The 19,685-nt window shown below is 34.7% G+C and overlaps 4 protein-coding genes across 5 annotated transcripts; 1 reads left to right on the forward strand and 3 right to left on the reverse strand.

Moving 5' to 3' along the window:
- Nucleotides 1-153: 153 nt before the first annotated feature.
- On the reverse strand, nt 154-3,194 carry LOC111476629 (nuclear intron maturase 3, mitochondrial). Its single transcript, XM_023120395.1, has one exon. The coding sequence runs from the start codon at nt 3,083-3,085 to the stop codon at nt 779-781; it is 2,307 nt and encodes a 768-aa protein (XP_022976163.1). The 5' UTR covers nt 3,086-3,194; the 3' UTR covers nt 154-778.
- A 349-nt stretch (nt 3,195-3,543) lies between these two features.
- Nucleotides 3,544-7,439, reverse strand: LOC111487996 (NADH dehydrogenase [ubiquinone] 1 alpha subcomplex assembly factor 2). 2 transcript variants are annotated; one of them, XM_023135545.1, is made up of 9 exons: nt 7,101-7,439; nt 6,542-6,598; nt 6,160-6,212; nt 5,989-6,040; nt 4,982-5,047; nt 4,851-4,904; nt 4,449-4,491; nt 4,167-4,211; nt 3,544-3,971 (listed from the first exon to the last, which is right to left on the reverse strand). In XM_023135545.1, the coding sequence occupies exons 1-9, from the start codon at nt 7,210-7,212 to the stop codon at nt 3,908-3,910; spliced, it is 546 nt and encodes a 181-aa protein (XP_022991313.1). In that variant the 5' UTR covers nt 7,213-7,439; the 3' UTR covers nt 3,544-3,907. The 2 variants fall into 2 exon arrangements, with proteins under 2 accessions (XP_022991313.1, XP_022991320.1); XM_023135552.1 differs by having other exon boundaries at nt 4,851-4,898; nt 7,101-7,438.
- Nucleotides 7,440-8,569: 1,130 nt separating this feature from the next.
- On the reverse strand, nt 8,570-11,790 carry LOC111476753 (reactive Intermediate Deaminase A, chloroplastic). The gene is made up of 6 exons (XM_023120556.1): nt 11,482-11,790; nt 10,839-10,954; nt 10,471-10,515; nt 10,300-10,373; nt 9,344-9,393; nt 8,570-8,873 (listed from the first exon to the last, which is right to left on the reverse strand). Exons 1-6 carry the CDS (start codon nt 11,663-11,665, stop codon nt 8,779-8,781), a joined length of 564 nt encoding a protein of 187 aa, XP_022976324.1. The 5' UTR covers nt 11,666-11,790; the 3' UTR covers nt 8,570-8,778.
- Nucleotides 11,791-16,099: 4,309 nt separating this feature from the next.
- LOC111476745 (calcium-dependent protein kinase 2-like) lies at nt 16,100-19,232 on the forward strand. Its single transcript, XM_023120543.1, has 8 exons — nt 16,100-16,781; nt 17,535-17,678; nt 17,780-17,932; nt 18,044-18,159; nt 18,278-18,445; nt 18,524-18,651; nt 18,736-18,835; nt 18,909-19,232. The coding sequence occupies exons 1-8, from the start codon at nt 16,100-16,102 to the stop codon at nt 18,978-18,980; spliced, it is 1,563 nt and encodes a 520-aa protein (XP_022976311.1). The 3' UTR covers nt 18,981-19,232.
- The last annotated feature ends 453 nt before the right edge of the window (nt 19,233-19,685 follow it).

Here is a 19,685-nt window from a genome sequence, read left to right on the forward strand (position 1 = left end):
GTTTCCTATAAAAAAAATTGTCACTGACCGTAGTAAACCTAAACAATCATTTCTAGGATTACAAGGAGACCTCAAAACAACCTAAACGGTGGCTTCATACCGATGCTACAACACAATAAATGGTTCAAAGGTTTAACAAGCAAATAACAACGATGAAAACAACCGATATTAGTGTATATATTATTTTAAAGGGAAAAACCAGACTTAAGAAGAGCAGACAATGTCATTTCACATCAACAACCAAATAAGAAGTAAAATGATATAAATCAAATGCAAGGCAATCGCTTATGCCAAACGTATTATCCTCTGCATCTCCTACTACACTGATTTATGCTATTAAAAAATTGGAATCTACGGCAGAAAGAAGAATAGGACTTACAGAATAATGAAGATCGCCCCCAGGGCTTTGCAGCCAGAAAGTATCAATTTTTCCATGCGATGAGCTTGTCCACCTTGTCTCTGTCAAGTTTCTTCGAGAAGAGAGAGCCACATTGACTTGTAGTGTTCATTCTTTTAACGTACTAACTTCCTCACGATAAGAGAGAATAATGCAGGCTCATGTAGGTACTTTTATATTTCTGTCTCAGTCTCTCTCTCCTCTGCTGTTTCTTTCAGACACAGTCTATTCATCCCCTTTTGATTCCTTGATATGGGCATTGGTTCACCAACATTTGTAGAACTGAATAGCTTGCTTGTGTTCCGGGCAAGCAAAACAATCAATGGGTCTCATTAGCATCTTCCCAACATGAAAGGAACTCGGAAGTGAAACGAGTTACATTCAGTCCATATCCAATGATAAGGTGCAGTCCAAGTCTTGAAGGTTGATTTTCCCCATGTATAAATCACTGATGTGATCAGCACATAGAGGGAGGCATCTCTGATTTAAACTTTCATGAATCACTCCCATCCCTCTCACCCATTCCACTCCATTAGATGGATTGACATTCAAAGTCTTTTGCAGTAATCGGACCCTATATAAAATAGAGTCTGTTCTATTGCAAAAATGAGCAATACAAGGATATGAATCTTCATCAGTGACTAATCTAATCAGAAACAAAGAAAAAGCCCCATCCACAGGGTATGGGTCAGCAAGATTTCTTTCTCCCAACATCTTAACTTCTCTTTCTGTTGGGAAGTGCATCTCTTCCTTGCCATTTAAATCAAAGACTTTCAAATCTTTACTGTAATGTTTCATGGCTTCCCGTTTGGTCGATTCATGCTTTTCCGCCAATGTCAAAATACAAGAAAACCTCAAATGGTAAGTTACAATAGTTTTGACCATCTTATAGTTATGACAACAGCAAAAGAAGTCTAACCACCTTCTTCCTACACCGGCATACCACTTGATAATATCTGTATCTTCAAGAGCAATGAGAGAGCTGATAGGCTGAGGACGGCCCATTTTATTTGTAAATCCAATCATCTTCACTGCCTTCCTAACAAGCTCTATAGGAGCTTCAACTTTGATGCATAGCCTTGTTAAGTCCTCAACTGTTCTTTTAGCATATCGTTCTTCTTCAACCAATCTTTTCTCTTCATCCTCCCTAGCCTTCTCCTTTTTGGCCTTTAGAGGATTCAAGTGCTTGTTTACCTGATCTTGAAACCTGTCATAAGCATTTACAAGATCTACTGGCAACTGATTTCTTATGTGTTTTAAGGAGAGGAAATCACCTGCTGACAGCGGACGGTGCCACTCTGTATTATCTTCCAAAGACTCGAAGAAATCTCGCACTACTTCATCGGCCCAATTTCTGAAGATTTCCGTGACTTCCTTCTCGATTTGGAATTCAGATTTCAAGCCATCAGTTCGCTTCAATTTCTTGAACACGTGACTCAATATCTTCAATCCCAATTTTTTCCTGTTTCTCTCACGGGCATTTCTCAATTCTATTGCTCTAACTTCCTTCTGTCTAAGGTACTTCTTCCGAGCCCTGATTGCCTTTTCGGACATTGGTGGATGCAGAACTGAAGGTGGTACTGCCTGTAGTTCCATTCCTAAGAAACTGATTTTCTCGGAGACAGCACTATGAATTGCAGTATTCATTCGATCCACTTCCAATTCTAAATTCCCTTCTAAATACCTTAGCACCTGGCTTTTCAACTCCATTATTTGCATCTTCGACCCCGATGTTATAACTAATATCTCATCCAGATACCTAACGGCATATATTTTCACTGGATTATGGAAAGACACAGTACCGTTCAGACTGAACTTGGGATTTTCTTCATTCTTTTGAAGACGTATTTGTTGAATTTCTTTATCAAAGCCATTGAAGTATATATTTGACAAGATTGAACACAAACCACTTTCCTGAGGGAACCCCCTTCCTAAATAACAACCACCCAATTCAATTTGAACTGCCTCCAATTCAAACAGTTTCTTTAACATAAGAATCAAAATATCATCCTTAATTTTCTCTTGCACCAATAAGCACAACTTATTTACATGTACAGAATCGAACTTTCTGCGACGAAATGCAACGGTAAACCACCAACTAGGATTTTGTACCGAGTTCTTCAGGTACCTAATGGCAGTGTGCCGCCCCATACCGACGCGCCCCCCATAAGAGAACGTTACAAATCGTTCGTCATAAACAATTTCCAACACCATCTTCATAGCCTCGAGTAAGACCTTCAATTTCAAATTCGGTAAGACCAGAAACTCACCTTTCTCTTCCGAAGATTCCAACCGAACACAGCAAGCACCAACATCGAAACGATTTTCGTAGAGCTCCCGAGCCATGTCCTCGACCGAAAAGCAACTAGAGACCATATCGAGACTGAGTAGCGACTCGGGAGCATTGAGGCGATTGCTTGGGAGTGGAGTGATGAGATTTTGCGAGGCGGTGAAAAGAACAGAGGGAGAGGCGACAACATTTTGAAGAAGGTCGAAGAACTTGCCCTGGGAGAATCGAGATAGAACTAGAGCCTCGAGTTGGGGCCTTGTGAGGGTTTGTACAGAGTGTTGAAACGGAAGCTTGAGAAGAGGCGAATGCTTCAGTGGGCGATCAGAGTAAAGTTTGTTTAAGGAAGATGAGAGCTTGGGTTTCAATGGTGTCGCTATCTTTCTTAGGTGGATGAGCATCTGAAGATTGAGGCTGGAGGTCGCCGCAATATTCCCTAAACAGCCACGATTTCAGTTTGTTCGAGGTCTGAAGATTTTCATCTCCTTCGTCGCCCGGTCCAGCCTCCGAAATTTTTCAGGTAGATTATAAATAAATAAATAAATAAAAAGTTAAATTAAATTAGAATTTAATCTTCCACTTTAATTTTTAATTAGTGACAGAAATAAAACTTGAATTTTTAGCTTTTAAAACTTTTAAATTAAATTATAGAAACTAAATGCTACAAGAATTAGATATCTCATCAATATTGATTGATTAATTAATTTTATATAATTGAAATTTATAAGTTCACTAAAGTCTCACACTGAAAAGATAAATTTACTTAAAAGAAAATTTTGAAGTATTCAAAGATACAAAAAAAGATACAAATATATATATATATATTGTATTTGATAGCTTAGAGATTAAAATAAAAACATATTTAAAATTTAAATGAGATTCAAATGGGTTAAATCAATATTGAGATATTTATCCCATGGTGACTCGTCTACAGCAATGCAGCTACCGACACGTATTCTTTAGGGATATTCATTTAAAAAACTATAGTTATCCTGCTTTCACCAAATACTATATGAGCATTTGAAACCAAGGCGACGCAGAGTGGCAACCTTGTGTTTAGAACAATGGAGGGCAGGATGTGCAAGAGTCAAAGACAAGAGCGTCCCTCGGAAAAAGTTGAATGTTGAGTAAACGGAAGCATACAAAATTGCTGATACAGAAGTCTTGTACTGCTAGTTCAAGGGTTGGAGAGTTCTTCTCTTGAAGTTGAAGAGCATCAGCACTCATGTTGGAGGCTGCCACGTTCCTGGTCTGAATGTTTGACCAGATCCCATGGGCTCGGAGGACCTGAAAATGAAAGAATGTGGCAACTTTTTGATACATGATTCAGCTGGTACCTTTTTTTTTATCTTTAGTCATGTAAAACATCGCCAACTTTCAGAATTCCTCTTATCTAATATTAACATGAATACTATGGCTCTAATGTTGATAGTTATGACTAATAAGTTGAGTGAGAGCAGAAAGAAAGAAACATCCACTTACTCTGGAATTGGTTTCTCTTTAGCTGCCTCATTTTCTTCTGAGTTCCTGGTAGTTGAAGCAAAGGTAAATCCATATTACAAGTACGGAACAGTTCTCTAAATTTAAGCACATTGATTATAAATTAAATACATTGCATAAGAAAACTTTAGATGTTTTTAACAGAAAACAAATGCTAAAAGATCACAAGTCACTTGGCAAAGGCGAACAACATGGAAAAGTACATTCAAACTTTTTATTGAGTAAAAAGTTAAATGGTTATGACATTCAAAATGAATGACCTACCTCAGGCTATCCTTTGCAGCCGATCCTTCGTTGTCTTGAGCACCTTTGTGCAAGAAAAACCAAAATGAATGAACGATTATATGCATCAAATCAATAAAATAAACTCTGATCGAAATGAAATGAAGGACTATCAGTTTGGGAGAGAGTGAGGTATACGTGACCAGAAGAAATACAAGAAAGTAATCAACCAAATGAAGAAAATTAAGATCATTCTAAATTATTATCTTAAACCAAATGCTTTTGCAAGTGATACAAATGGGAACCTCGGCTTCTTTCTATCTCAATATAGCCATTAAGAAAATCCTATTCTAAGTATTGAAGCAAATACATTTCTTTTATCTTGGGGGGAGGACCAAGAGGAAATAAAGGGGTAAGAAAATACATTATTAGATCATATGATACCTTCTGAACCAGTTGGAAATTGTCGAATAAAGCTTTTCAAGTTAGGACCTGCAACTTGACCCATGCAGCAAAAGAATGTTAGTAATATGCTCCAAGTAACAAGCACTTGAGTTAGTAAATAAGCAACTCACCAGTGCTAACGACTTTCCGTAAATTGCTTTCTTTAGATTTTCTTTCCATCTCTTCTTTCTTGAGTACTAAATTAGACATACAAATTTCCAATAAGACCTTGTTAAGTCAAAGAACGAGAATGATATTGGCTCTTCAAAAAGAATCAAACAAAATTAAAATTTGAACTTCAATTGCTAATCAAATGCTGATCCGGTTCTGTATCTCATAAAAAGAAATATGAATTCGTTAACAGAAAAAAAGTTGAGCTAGATGAATTCCAACTGGAAGCATAAACCATCTTGTAAGAAGATATAAGGCAGAAAAAAATAATTTTGAACGAATGTCTTAAGCTAAGAAGCCGAGACAATTTATTTAGCTAGCGTGTCCATGTACCATATCTAACATGTGTCAGACACTTCGACACTTGTTGGACACATATTGGATATTTGCTAAGTACAATACATGAGTCTGACACTAGTTGTTGTACAAAACCAATATAGATCCAACATTTGTTAAACATGTATCAAACACTCGTAAAGTATACTAAATAGACACATAATAATATAGTACAAAAATAATAAATTTTGAGAGTAAAAAACATCAAACTCATTTTTCAAGCATATAAACGCATAATCTTATTGATTTTGAAGTTCTTTCTAGTATAAAACTGATATGTATTATAAAATTGCATATTCTAATAAACGTGTTTTTTCATGTCTGTGTCCTAGATTTTTTTTAAATGGTATGTCATGTTGTTTGTGGCTTGCATCCATATCCATGCTTCTTAAGTCTTTAAGTAAGATTATAAAGTTCACGATCAGTTCGTACAAAAAGCAGTTCTCAGATATGAATATGTTTGGAGATTCTTATATTTGGCCATTTTAGGCACAATGCAGTTCATCCCTTTCTGCCTGTATGTATATGAGTTACAATTTGCATAGAGAGAAGTTGAAAGTTCTAAATGCATATTGTAAAATATTCCATCATGAACAACAAAGGAATAAGAGGCATGAAGAGTCAACATTACAGGCAACATTTTGTCGTACGCGTTCACGCCTAGCTTCTAGCTCCATCATTTCCTGAAGACAATGACAAAAGAACCATCTAAATATTAAATCAAGAGTAGCACACCAATCAACATTCTTCAGGCCAATCAAGGGGGATGCAAAGAGATCCGGTTGGTCATGGAAGAAGTTACCTCTGGAGTTGGAGCCTTTTTACGCTGCCCATTTAACCAACATATCCATTCCACTGCAGCAAATATAAGCAATCATCATCACAAAAACCTACCACCAGCATGTCGAGTCCCTCCTAAACTACATATCCAACTTCAAAGGAGGAAGCATTTATGAGGGTAATATCAAATCATAAAAACTATTTATGAGGTTTTACCATATCATAAAGACGAAGTTCAAACTTTAAAAATCATCCCGACTAAATTCTAACTTTCTCCTAACTATACGGATAAAATTTATAATTTACCCAATATTTCAAACCCTAATTTAAACACGACGTAATCAGATGATTTGAATAACAGAGGCCTTCTCTTAAATTTTAACTATAGGTACATAAATGCATACCTGGAATTGAAGTTGGATCATCCTCACCCTTAAAAACCACCCATCTCTTCTCTTTCACTAGCAAACCAACGAGTAAAAGTTGTGTGAGCTGTATACGTACAGTAATAAAAGTTTCACTGTATAAGAAAGGCAGCTAATTACCAATCAAGCTAAATCATGAGTGCTCTTGCTCTTTATATCTCAGGAATAACATCCATTTAATGTCGACTAAGATAAAGGGAAAGGCCCCAATGATTAAAATTTTATAATTCAATTGCAAAGGCACACAGAGCTGAAACCTCAAGCAGAAGAGAGAGTTGAACAGTTTTCTTGGGAAATTATTGGCTTTCCATGGATTAAGATTAGCTGTTAACTTTTGTGTAATTTCAGACTTCCGACAGTTCTTAAAATTGGTGAATGCAACTGGAAATCCATAAAAGAAACGAAAAGAAGCAAAAACTCAGTCGGAATCTCACAACGCCAAATGTAAGACAAATTACAGAACAAGATCCTCATTCCGATCAAAAGCAGTTATGGAACAATGAGAATGAGCAATTTAAGGGGATTTAGAGCTACTTACTTATGCCATCAATTTCTTCTTTTACAAAGAAGTATCTGTTTCCTGCTTTGTCCACTCCCATCAGAGTTCTGTCGGTGAAGAAGCCGGCAATTTTCTTAAAAAGCTTCGACATTATCTTTCCTCCTAGCACCGTTTGCACGGAGATTACAGAACGCCCATAATTTATGTTCTTCTATCGACAAAGATGATGCTCTGCGGCAGAAGTTTGTAGGGAAAATGAACGCAGATTTGCCTTCCGATAGCGTTCTGTCTGAATTGAAACTAGGAAAAATACCTCGACTTCCTTCTCGTACTCCCAAGAAGCCAACGAAGAAAAAAGGAAAGTGAATAAAACCTCAAATGTTAAAATTGAAGGAAAAGTATTTTCGTATTTCCATTTTTCTTAGTTCAATCTGATTATTCGAAACCCTCCAACTTTATTATATGTTTGTTAGTTGAGTTTGAGTTTATTTATTCTCATCGTCTTTAATAAATAAATAATTGATTCTGAAGAAAAAATAGCAAAAACATTTATCTACAATTTAAGAATGCTAATTTGACTAATGTTAAACTAATTGTGTCCCAAATATTATATACAAAATTGTTATCATTCAATTCAGATCTTGAAAAAAATGATAAAAAAAACCATTATAACATGAAGTTATTTTATCTCAAAAAGTGTATTTCTAAGACACCTGACAAGTTTGGCTAGAAGATATCACTAAAACAACACGGGTTTTAGAGAATTTATATGAAGACTTCAGAGTTTGATCAAACACTGAGATTTGAGTTCACACCACTAATAATAGCAAGTCACAACAGAAATGGAAGATCAAATGTGAGAAGACGTTTGCTTTGAGTAGCTAAAATTCACAAAATTACTTCTAAAATGAGCTTATGTATGATAGTGTTCATATATATATATCATTTATTATATTTTGATTTAGAAATATATAATTGAGTTTATCAATTCTTTCAGCACGAACCCAAAATGATCCATCAATTCCAAATGATCGATCACCCCAATTTGTTTGAGAAATCAAAGCCTAGGCGAGTGCACCATCCCGTCGCAATTCCACGTGATTGATTGGGAGTGTCCGTCTTGCCGCCACTCTTCATCAAGATGTACCGGTGTCTCTTATTTCTGGGCTGGGCTGGGCTGGGCTGGGCAGGGCAGGAATGGGAGAGAGAGAGGATGTCTTTGGAAGAATTGGACAGTTTATGATGGACGCCTTCGGAGTTTGAGCTCTAAACCCAGAGAGACCAACAAACGTTTTAATAAAGCACTTCTTGTGAAGCACCATCCTGAAGAATTTTCAATGACTTCTGGCTAAAATCCCTAAACGCCAAATCTTCTTAGGCTTGGTTATGTTCAATGGAAAGAAAGTTGGTTTTTTGGAAGAGGAGCTAAACGGATAAGTGGATTCCAAGGTTTTCTCTACTCTTATCTATTGACCTGTTGGATGCTTATTTTGCAAAACTCAAGGCAACAACAATATCAATATGTTTCATCTAACTTCAAGTTTCACTGCTAAAAAGCACTGACCGTCAAGCGGTTACACTCTACTGTAACAAGAAGAAAGTCTCAGGGAATACAAAAGCCACATGGGATTTTGGGGTGTTCCCGTGATTGCTATCTCCATCTTATTAATTTATGATGTCTTCAAAGCTGGGTGGGTACCTGTAACTAGGTAAGATCTCAAAGTGTAGCGATGCACTCAATTTCAACCTTGGCATCCAAAGGCAATGCTGCAACCTGATATGTTGACCGAGCAGGAGCAGGGGATGGAAAGTCTGCATAAAAAGTGGCAAATAAGACAATGTGAAAATAATCTCAACTTGAGCTTGGAGTCTGTAAAAGTGAAGAATGCATCCTTATCTCAACATAGATAGAATCACAAATTCACCAGGACTTAAATTATCCTTCAGTAAATGAAACATCTACTTGTTATGATCTGACCCACAATAACTGGTCCAAAAGAAAACCACAAACCAATGTATCAAAGTAACCAGACCACCAAGTAGTAGTAGATATCACACAGCCAGATAAAAAGCGAAAAAGAAAAGTTCATCTTTTTCACCAAGTAGAATCATATACAAAATTTATCCAAGTTGTAATTTTCTAACTCACTCAGATAACTATATTCTAGAAACTAAAGTTGAACTGTAATGGGGATAGAGAGTGATCATAAAGGCATATCTAAATTAAATGCTCAGCATTAGATAAGAGAGAGAGATTAGAGGTTCAGTCTAACGAAACTTACATTTACCATAAATCTCATTAACTTTCTTGAAATCCTTCAGATCAGCCAACCTGCAGGAAAGATTTGCGAAGAAAGAACTGAATCACAGGAAAAACGTGGGAATGTTCTGAAAGACACTTTCAATACTAAAAAGATTACTAAGTGGATGTTAAAAAACACTTTTGGTCCTCGAACTTCAATAAAAGTAACAAATTAGTCTCTATGTTTTAGTTTGTAACAGTTTAGTTTCAAACAATTCAATCTCTCAACTTATATATGTAACCATTAGTCCCTATACTTGAAAACTTGGAATAGTTTAGTCAAGTTTTTCAAGAGACCATTTAGTCGCTTACTGTGAAAAATACTATAAGGATGGAATGGAATTTCTTACATATATCAATTAAAAAACTAAAAAGCGACCAAATGTGTTTATAAGTTAGAAAGTCTAAATCATTACATATAAAAACTGGCACTTAGTTTTTATGAGATTTTTCATGGTAGGATTAAATTGTTATAAATTTAATTATAACAATTTATTTAACGAAATCCTTGTCCATTTTGAACCCAAAGAATGACTAACATCTTGATCTAGCTTTAAATACTTTCGTGAATCTACTCATCAAGTAAATTGGCAAAAGGTATACTTTGTCAAGTTTCTGAAATGAATTATGCAAAACTAATGAAAAAGACAAATGATTTTTAATACAAAGCGTACAGGGTTAAGGCATAAGGTTAAATAAATAGAATAAACATAAAAATGGAAAATAGAACCAAGCAGAATAACTAGTAAATAGTGTTTGTTGTGGACAATTATCTTAACTTTAATAAGTCACTCAAAAAATTGTTCTTAAAAGTATACAAAAGCAGAAAACCATGTTTTAAAACAATTACCATCAACTCCTTAGTTATTCAGATCTTATTTAAATTAAAGAGAGAAGATATTATGATCAGAAAGAAAAGAGGCCAAAAGTTCGTACATAATAGTTGTCTTGACCACGGAAGAATAGCTGGCACCTCCAGCTTTCAATATTTCACCCATATTTTTTAGGACCTGCAAATTCCATTGACTTATAATTTTTTATATCCAGCTCAAAAGTTCAATTTACATGGACATGATACGAGCAACTACCCTACTAAATGAACATTACCTGCTCAGTCTGGCCTTCAATATCATCTGAGACAAATTTCCCTGTCTGTATTGGAACATGAAGATAAACACTCTATTAGGCAGCCCAATAACACGAACATGCGCACACAATGAAACCCACTCCATCCTTCTGTATTTTTTTTTTTTTTTTCATACCAATATTTTTAAATATTCAACCTTCCAAGCTATGCCCTAGTCAGCATCCAAAAACCCACTTAGGGAATGAATTGGAGTGATTTTGGAATAGCCAAAATCATCTTGTACCACTCAAAACGGCATGATATAAGAGAAACCACTCCCAAACATTCCCTTAATCAAATCATATACACTATCAAATAGAAAATAACAATAATAAAGTAATGAAGCTACCTCAGGATTCAAACCTAAGACACCAGACACAAAGAGAAGGTTGTTAGCTTTGATAGCCTGAGAATATGGCCCTAATGCAGCTGGAGCCTTGTCAGTCTTAACAGCTTCCTTGATACCTGCCACCCAAGAAATTGATAGTAAGGGGTGGTTATGCATCTGTTATAAGCATTCATAAAAAAGAAAATTAGAAAAGAAAAATTATTTGATTCTTCCCGAAAGTTGGAACTATGAAAAAGAAAGCCTCCAAAGAATTATCTTCCGCATTACTTTATATGTATATATATAGGAAAGAATTCAACACGTCCATTGAATAAATACGCCTAAGCGACCAAAACAGCCTAGCGGACCAAGGGACAAGGAGACCCTTCTACATAAGGGGGGATACCAAAAAGATCCTCCAATCTAAGTTAACGCTGTGAATAGAATAATCACCAAGCTTATACCTAATCGCAAAGAACGCTCAGATTTCAAAGTTCTAATAGCTACTGAGCTGAAATACAAACTAAACCCTACAAAATCCATCGAGGTTTCGACAAAACAAGAGTCAAGGACAACACAAAACCGATATCACTGATCCATAGCGAAAATTGATCGACGAAAAAAGAGGAATCGATCGGATATAAGCAGAAAAACGAGGGCGTACTAGTATCGGTAGAAATGCCGAGGGATGCGAAGGGAATTTGGCGCTTGGAAGTTGAGGAAGATCGGCAAAAGGTGGTTCCAGCCACCGAAGCACAACCGACGCCGACGGCTAAGGGAGTCTTGGAGCGCAATGCAGTGATGTCCAAAGCCGGCATGTGAAGAGCCCGAGCAGCACACCAAGCCATCTCTGTCCGATCGTCTAGGTCCCGCTTTCCTCTTCACTCTTCGCACTGAGAACCTCAGATACTGTTCGGCGATAACGATTAGAGAATTAAACGCCTTTGCAATACACAAAAAACGTCTCCTTTTTAGTACGTAATAAATAAATACCTAATGCCAAAGCATCCAATTTTAGCATCTACAATTTCTGCCCCCATTTAAATTTTCATAAATATTTTTAAATTATTTTGAGAGAGAAAAAAAAAATTAGTGTATTTAAATATTGTTGTTTCAGTAAAACAATAAAATTGTAAATATAAAAAATAAAAAATGTATAGATAAATTATGGGACAATTTTTTTTTTTTCGGTTTTGAATACAATCAAATATTTTGAACGGGGCAAAAAAATTGACATATACCCTAACCTTAGATTGTATCAATTCGAACGTTAAACTTTTTTTTATATACAAGTGTATCAATTTGCACCCTCCATTGTATCTTATTTGACCCCAAACCAATTGACTGTTGATATACTGTTCAAGCTGCTTCCACTGTGAGAACATGTCACTGCGTGACAATTAGGTGAACGACTGAAACCCACGGGTAAATTATATCGAGTAAAGCCAATGATTAGAGACAAGACAGTAACATGCGAATCATAATTCTACAGTTTAGTGGGCTTCTCGTAGCGACACAGACAATAAACATTATTTTCATGGCTATGAAAACTTTATAATTATATTAATTAAATCTCTGATTTTATTTCTATTTTAAAATATTTAAATGTCAAATTAATTAAATGAACATTTTCTTTTTATTCTTTCTCTATTTTCTCTAAGAAGTTAGACAGCCTTACACGTAAAAAATTAAATAAATGTTTTTACCACAGTAAGTATCTTAGATATATTGTTTTAATATTCCGTGGTTAATTATATTTAGTTTCACTTTTAAATAAAACGAATAAAAATAGTCGTATAACTAAAAAAGAGCCTATAATGTAAAAGATATCCAAATAGAATAATAAAAATTAGAATTACTTAAAAGTTTATTCCACTCGAGAATATTAGATAAAGTTAAAAAATATAGAAATAATTTTTTATTATATTAAAAATATTTGAATTATATTATGATGTACACTAAGCTTGGTAGGATAAGTCTATGTTAAGAAATTAATTTGAAATTTAATTAACTCGCTACTTAATACAAAATGTGAGTAAAACAAATACATCATTTAACAATCTAACATAAATAAATGGTATAAACATAATGCAAAGTAAAATATTAAAAATTAGTTTTGAAATTTAAAAATTCATCCAATTTAATTTGGTTCAAAATTCAGTCATTTTAGCCAATTGATTTTGTCACTATCGGATATTGATTTCTGTTGAATTAAATAGGCTAAATTAATAAAACACCCTCTAAAAATATCTCTACATTTTTTTAAATTGCAATAATATTTCTAAACTAAATAAAAAAAAATTAGTTGATTTTTAATCTGCTATTTAGTTTCAAAAATATTTTTGAATTTTTAAAATATTCTTTAATTTTTCACCCAACTTCAAAAAAAGATATTTAAATTTTTTTTAAAAAAAATTAAAATATTTGGAGATAATCATTTACAAATGGTTTTTGTGTATATATTTATTTTATTTATTTTTTTTTAAGAGTGAAAAAATATTAATAAAACTTCTCAAAATTTAAAGGTATTTTGAGATAAAAGCACTAATTATTTTCCCCTAAAATTAATGATAAAGGTATTTTTTTATTTTTTAAAAAATATTTAAGAATATTATTAAAAAATTTGAAATCTTAAAAGTATTTTTGAGATAAAGTAAAAAGTTGGAATGTGTAATTTCCCCCATTAACTTCAAACTGGGTTTATCCGGGTATTTGGAGTTACAAAGGTGTGGCCAGAGCACATATTGTGTTTTTTGGATTGTGCTTCTTATTTTGATTTCTCGAGCCGAGAGATCCATGAATCGTGATCCTAATGGTTCCTGAGTGGAAAACTACGCCTTTGATGGGTGTCACGATGGATTTATTTGCCATATTCCTATCTATTATTTTGGAGATTAAAGAGTATTTTTATTAATTTGATATAAGACTAATATTTATGGATATTTTTAGAAAAAATATTATAAAAAAGAGAGAATAATTTAAAATTTCTTAAAATATTTAAAATACTTATTATTAATATTATCTTCACACTAGTTCTACTTTATTTATTTCTTTATAGTATAGTGGCAATGTTGATCTACTGGTTGAGATATAACTCATAGACGAAGAAATGTCAAATGAAAATGAGTTGGTATTCTCTATTTGATAGGCTACGTTAGTGTAATAGCCTAAAATAATGATAATATGTATTTTGTATTTATTTGTTGTGTTTGTTGTAACACCTGCTCATCGACAATGCGATTAACAAGAGTTACCAGCGATAACGATAACAAACTCTGATATTCAATTATAAATCTCAAAATATTTTTAAAAAATATATCCATTAAAACTTTTAAAACGAGTACTTTTTAAATCGTAAAATGAACAAAGTAAATTATTGACAACGAAAGCATAATTACATAAACAGTCCCAGACATGGATTCCCAACCCGCTGGTCTCGTCCTCGGTTGGCCTGCATCATCTAAATCTCGAAAGAAAAGTTAAAAATAATTTTGATAAGTAATTAGATTATCTAGTAAGTAGCTAGCTTATCGTTCATTAGTTCATAACCAATCTTTCCACGTGTTTTAAGTTTTTAAGTTTTTAAGTTTTAGCTAATCTTCTCTGTTTATTAATGAGGTATCTCAACTAGCTCCAACTTAGGTTACTAACTCTTTTTTGATATGCTTATCTAGAAATTTCGGACTCGTATGTAAGATTCGCTCTCGGTCAAATACGGCCCGTCTACTAATTTCTCTGGCGGCCTGTTTATCTCATATACCAATGGTCAGGAGACTCATGCTCCCTGACTTAGCACACATCGCGTTGGCCAGGAACTCCGTGGGAATTAGTAAACTATCATACTCATATAAATTAGTCATGGCTCAACAACCAACAAGCATATCATAGAGTCATAACATTTCCATTAACATGCATAATATACTCACATTTACGGCATGCTTTCATACATTTATTATGTTCAACACATAGAACATTCTAGTAATCATTTATATCATGCTTACATCACAGGCAATCAATCATGATATACAATAAACATTCAATATCATCAAAACTCATTTTAACATACTAAGTTCTTAATCAGGTAAACAACATACTCATATGTTGTAAAACAAATTAAGAACTAGTTCAAAGATCGATATGCTACTTACTTAGTTTCGAACTCATTTTCCCCTTGAATGTGAGTTTAATAGGTATTCCAACACAATTCCTTCTTATTAGATCTATATTTTACCAATTTCAACATGAAGTATAGACCAATTTTAATAGGACAGGTCCAAAGGAGTTGAACGGGACAAACCGGGAGCCGAAATAATTTCTCATGCGCCCTTACGCGCCAACACAAGTTCGGGGGATAGTTTCTCACGCGCCTGGTCTGCGCACAGGTGCACTTTCACTCACGGCCTCCCACGCGCTCGTCTTCAACCTCTGGATACATATTATCATTATTTTATAGGTTATTCCAGTGAGTCAATTATACTAAAAGAAATGGTAACATATAGAGATGGTCTTTTAGCTTCTAATTAAATTAAAAATTTTAAAATGGTAAAAAATAAAATAAATTTACTTCATTTGAAATTTTTTTAATTAGTGACTAAATTGACAGTTTAATATTTTAATTTGTTTAAATAAATATCTTAAACCAACCTTCTTTCTCCCCACAATTAATATTTAAGTGGAGTATTTATTATTTTCTTTTAATATTAAAAACGTATTTAGATTTTTATACAAAAGAAATTAAATGCAAAAAAACCATATTGCAATAAATAATGGTCTTAGTGTATTGAGAATAATAATAATAAAAAAGGACCCAATTTAGTTTTTTTAAAAATAATACTCTTTTTGTGATAAATATTTAAAACTCATTTATTTGAGAGAGAAATTGTTGGTGGCTTTCAAGACGGGGGGACTATTATTTATTTAATCAGCTGGCTGCCTGGCTGCCGTCGACAAGATGTTTTTCCTTCGTTTTTTTCTCTCCTTCAAAAATGCACAACAATTGACCAGTTTCAACTCCTTCTGATTCATAGGTTCAGCTTAAAGCCTCCATTAATCTCCACCTTGAGCTTCGATCCCTTCTTCACATAGATCGAACTCTGAATCCAAAGCTTCTTTAAAACCCTGTTCAATCTTCTTCAGTTTTCTTTTGAATTTCTGTTCTTACCCATTTCCTCCTGTTTCAGCAAAATTACCTTCTTACTTGCTATCTTCCATCTAGGGTTTGCTTAGATTTTAGTTTTTGATCTTCAATTTCAGCGAGGGGATAGTCGATTTGATCTGAAAAAATGGGCATCTGCACAAGCAAGGGAAAATACTCACCCCAGTACGATCGTTACGAAAACCAAGCAAAACCCCCTGCTCAACACGCTCACCGGTCGCCGGGAAATTACCATCCAGAAGCGACGGCGGCGAAGTCATCGGGTCCTCCCAAAAGCCCCAGACACAATATTTTGAGGTCTGATACGATTCTAGGGAAGCCGTTCGAGGATGTTAAGCTGCATTACACGATTGGGAAAGAATTGGGGAGAGGGCAATTTGGGGTGACTTATCTTTGCACTGAGAATTCCTCGGGTAAGCAATATGCTTGTAAGTCCATTTCGAAGAGGAAGCTTGTGACCAAAAATGATAAGGATGATATTAGAAGGGAGATTCATATTATGCAGCATTTGAGTGGCCAACCCAACATAGTTGAGTTCAAGGGAGCTTATGAAGATAAGCAATCGGTTCATTTGATCATGGAGCTTTGCGCTGGAGGCGAGCTGTTTGATAGAATTATTGCTAAGGGTCATTACAGTGAGAAAGCAGCTGCCTCAATTTGCAGGTCCATTGTTAATGTGGTTCATATCTGCCATTTCATGGGGGTGATGCACAGGGACCTCAAGCCTGAGAACTTTCTGCTTGCTAGCAAAGAGGAAAATGCTATGCTCAAAGCAACCGATTTTGGATTGTCTGTTTTCATTGAAGAGGGTGAGGTTCTTGCTCTGCTTATTGGATTTGTTCTTCATTCCATTTTTTATTGTGTTTTTTCTGTGCTTGTTTTAGTTGACTTTGCTGTTCTTGTTGATGATTTTAGTGGGTCAAATGTATGGGAATTTGTGTGTGCCTTACATGTCTTAGATGGCAGAACTAGATATATGTTTTTTTTTTTTCAATATTCCATTTGTTGGTGATCATCTGTTGTAGGTATATGTATGGGAATTTGTGTGTGCCTTACAACTTGCGTTCGTATAGGACTGGTTCTTCTTGGTGAAGGTTCATCATCATGGATTGATAACCTCAACCTTGAAGGCTTGAACTTTCCTATGTACTTGACTTGTACATAACTATTGTAGCGTTTTCGGTTTATTCATTTCCACTTTTGTTAATGACTTCATCCCAACAGAATTGTCAAACAATGTTGTGTTGTATGAATTTGTTTCATGAAGTGGCTGGCCTCAAACATGATTCACTTTTGTTTCGTGAATTTTAATGTTGTTTTCATAATAATATGCGGATGAAGTGGAACGTTTTGGCTTGCCTCGAACACGATTGCCTAGTTTGAGTTTTCCCAACTGACTTAATAACTTGGGTGTAAAAAATTGCTTCACAATTGTGAGCGAAGTGCAATTGTGCTAAATGGATTCATGCTTTGCTGGAGAGTTCATTAGATTTTGATGGAATTATATATGATTCCACTGAAAATTTGGCATTTGAGTTTCTTTCTCTATCGACTTCTTTCAGGAAAGGTGTACAAAGACATTGTAGGTAGTGCTTATTACGTCGCCCCTGAAGTATTACGTCGTAGATATGGGAAAGAAATTGATATTTGGAGTGCTGGAGTCATGTTGTACATTCTACTCAGTGGTGTACCTCCATTTTGGGCAGGTAAAAGAGAGAATCGTGCTCCTTATAAAGAACATCCTTTTGCATTTTCTTTTTCCCGAAAACACCAGGCATTGCTGTGAATAACATGATCCTTATTGCAGAAACTGAGAAGGGCATATTCGATTCAATATTGCAAGGACATCTCGACTTTGAAACTGATCCATGGCCGAAAATTTCTAACAGTGCCAAGGACCTAGTGAAGAAGATGTTAAATCCAGACGCATCCAAAAGGCTTACGTCAGCTCAGGTTCTTGGTAAGTCTTTATGTTGTCCGTGAATGCTTTCTTGATATCTAAATGAAATCCACAAATTTGTATACGAAGCTGTAACGTCTAACTGGGTCGGACATTGTCTATCATATTTAGAGCATCCATGGTTGAGAGAAGGCGGAGATGCATCTGATAAGCCAATAGACAGTGCAGTATTTACAAGGCTCAAGCAATTTAGAGCTATGAACAAACTGAAGAAACTTGCTCTGAAGGTGATCTACCTTATATTTAGGCTCGGTTCTATAGAAACCTGAAGTTATACTTAATCATGGGGCTGTGGATTACGAGTTCTCGGTGACGATATTAACAGGTAGTTTGAAACAATTGCAGGTTATAGCTGAAAATCTATCTGAGGAAGAGATTCAAGGCCTGAAGGCAATGTTCATGAACATGGATACTGACAAGAGTGGAACCATCACTTATGCAGAACTGAAGTCTGGACTGGCCCGGCTTGGCTCAACACTAAGTGAGGCCGAGGTCAAACAACTTATGGAAGCGGTAATATATCGATCACCCAAAGTTTCTTCTTCATTCTTTCCTCACATGAGCTGAGAGTAACGTGGTTCGTCGTTTCAGGCCGACGTGGATGGGAACGGTACAATCGATTACATTGAATTCATCACTGCTACAATGCATAGATACAAGCTAGAAAAAGAGGAACATCTTTACAAAGCCTTCCAGCATTTTGACAAGGACAACAGTGGGTCAGTGTCTCATTCAAGAATATACATAAGCATTCATCTTCGTTTGGAAACGACTAACTTCAGGTTATGTTCTTATTGTTTCAGTTATATCACAAGAGATGAACTGAAAGCTGCAATGAAAGATTACGGGATGGGCGACGAAGAGACTATTAACGAAATCATATCTGAAGTCGATGCAGACAATGTAAGTTGGTTCGTCGTTAGAGTTCTTATGATTCCTGGTAAAAATGTACTAATTTCGTGTTGGATGTTGATAGGATGGAAGAATCAACTATGATGAGTTCTGTACAATGATGAGAAGTGGAACTCAACAAGTCAAACTGTTTTAAGATTGGGGTGGAAAAGGCCTTCCCCAAATCCAGACTACGCCTGAAACATTGGTTTTGGGTTATAATGTGTGATATAATCTTTTAATAGCAATTGAATTGTTGTTCATATGTTACTGTATAATTTGTTGTTCTCTGTGTAAGCCATGTCTTCTTATGTCTAAGGATAGCTAGCTCTGCTTGATACCCGAATTTAAGTGTTGCTTAAATCTAACTTGCTTCCTTCTTTTGGGTACACAAAGCTGTTTTGATTGATTTCAGGATCCGTTTGAAAAAATACTTTTACCGTTAGTACTATATTTATGAAATACTCATAAAATTTTAAGGGAAATATTAATACCCTTTCCATTTAAAAAAAAAAAAAAAATCAATTTTTTTTTACTATCTATCCATGCCTAATAAATTATCTTCCTTTTAAAGTTACCTATGTATTTTTTATATTTTGTTTTAAATTTATTGGATATTTGGTTGAAAGGTATTGTTTGTTTTCATATGAAGTGTATAGTTTTCTTTGATTTATTTAATAAAACTTAAGACTCAATCTTTGGGTTTAATAATTTTTGGAGGATGATATTAATTTTTATTTGAGCTATTTGGACATTTGATAAATTGAAAATAATAATAATAATAATTATGGTCCTTAAAATCGCCTCATAATTTTTTTATCCTTTATTTATTAGAAATTATTAATTTTTGGGCATCTCTCCA

The sequence above is a fragment of the Cucurbita maxima genome, unplaced genomic scaffold (assembly GCF_002738345.1).
Source record: "Cucurbita maxima cultivar Rimu unplaced genomic scaffold, Cmax_1.0 Cma_Scf00001, whole genome shotgun sequence".
NCBI lineage: Eukaryota > Viridiplantae > Streptophyta > Magnoliopsida > Cucurbitales > Cucurbitaceae > Cucurbita > Cucurbita maxima.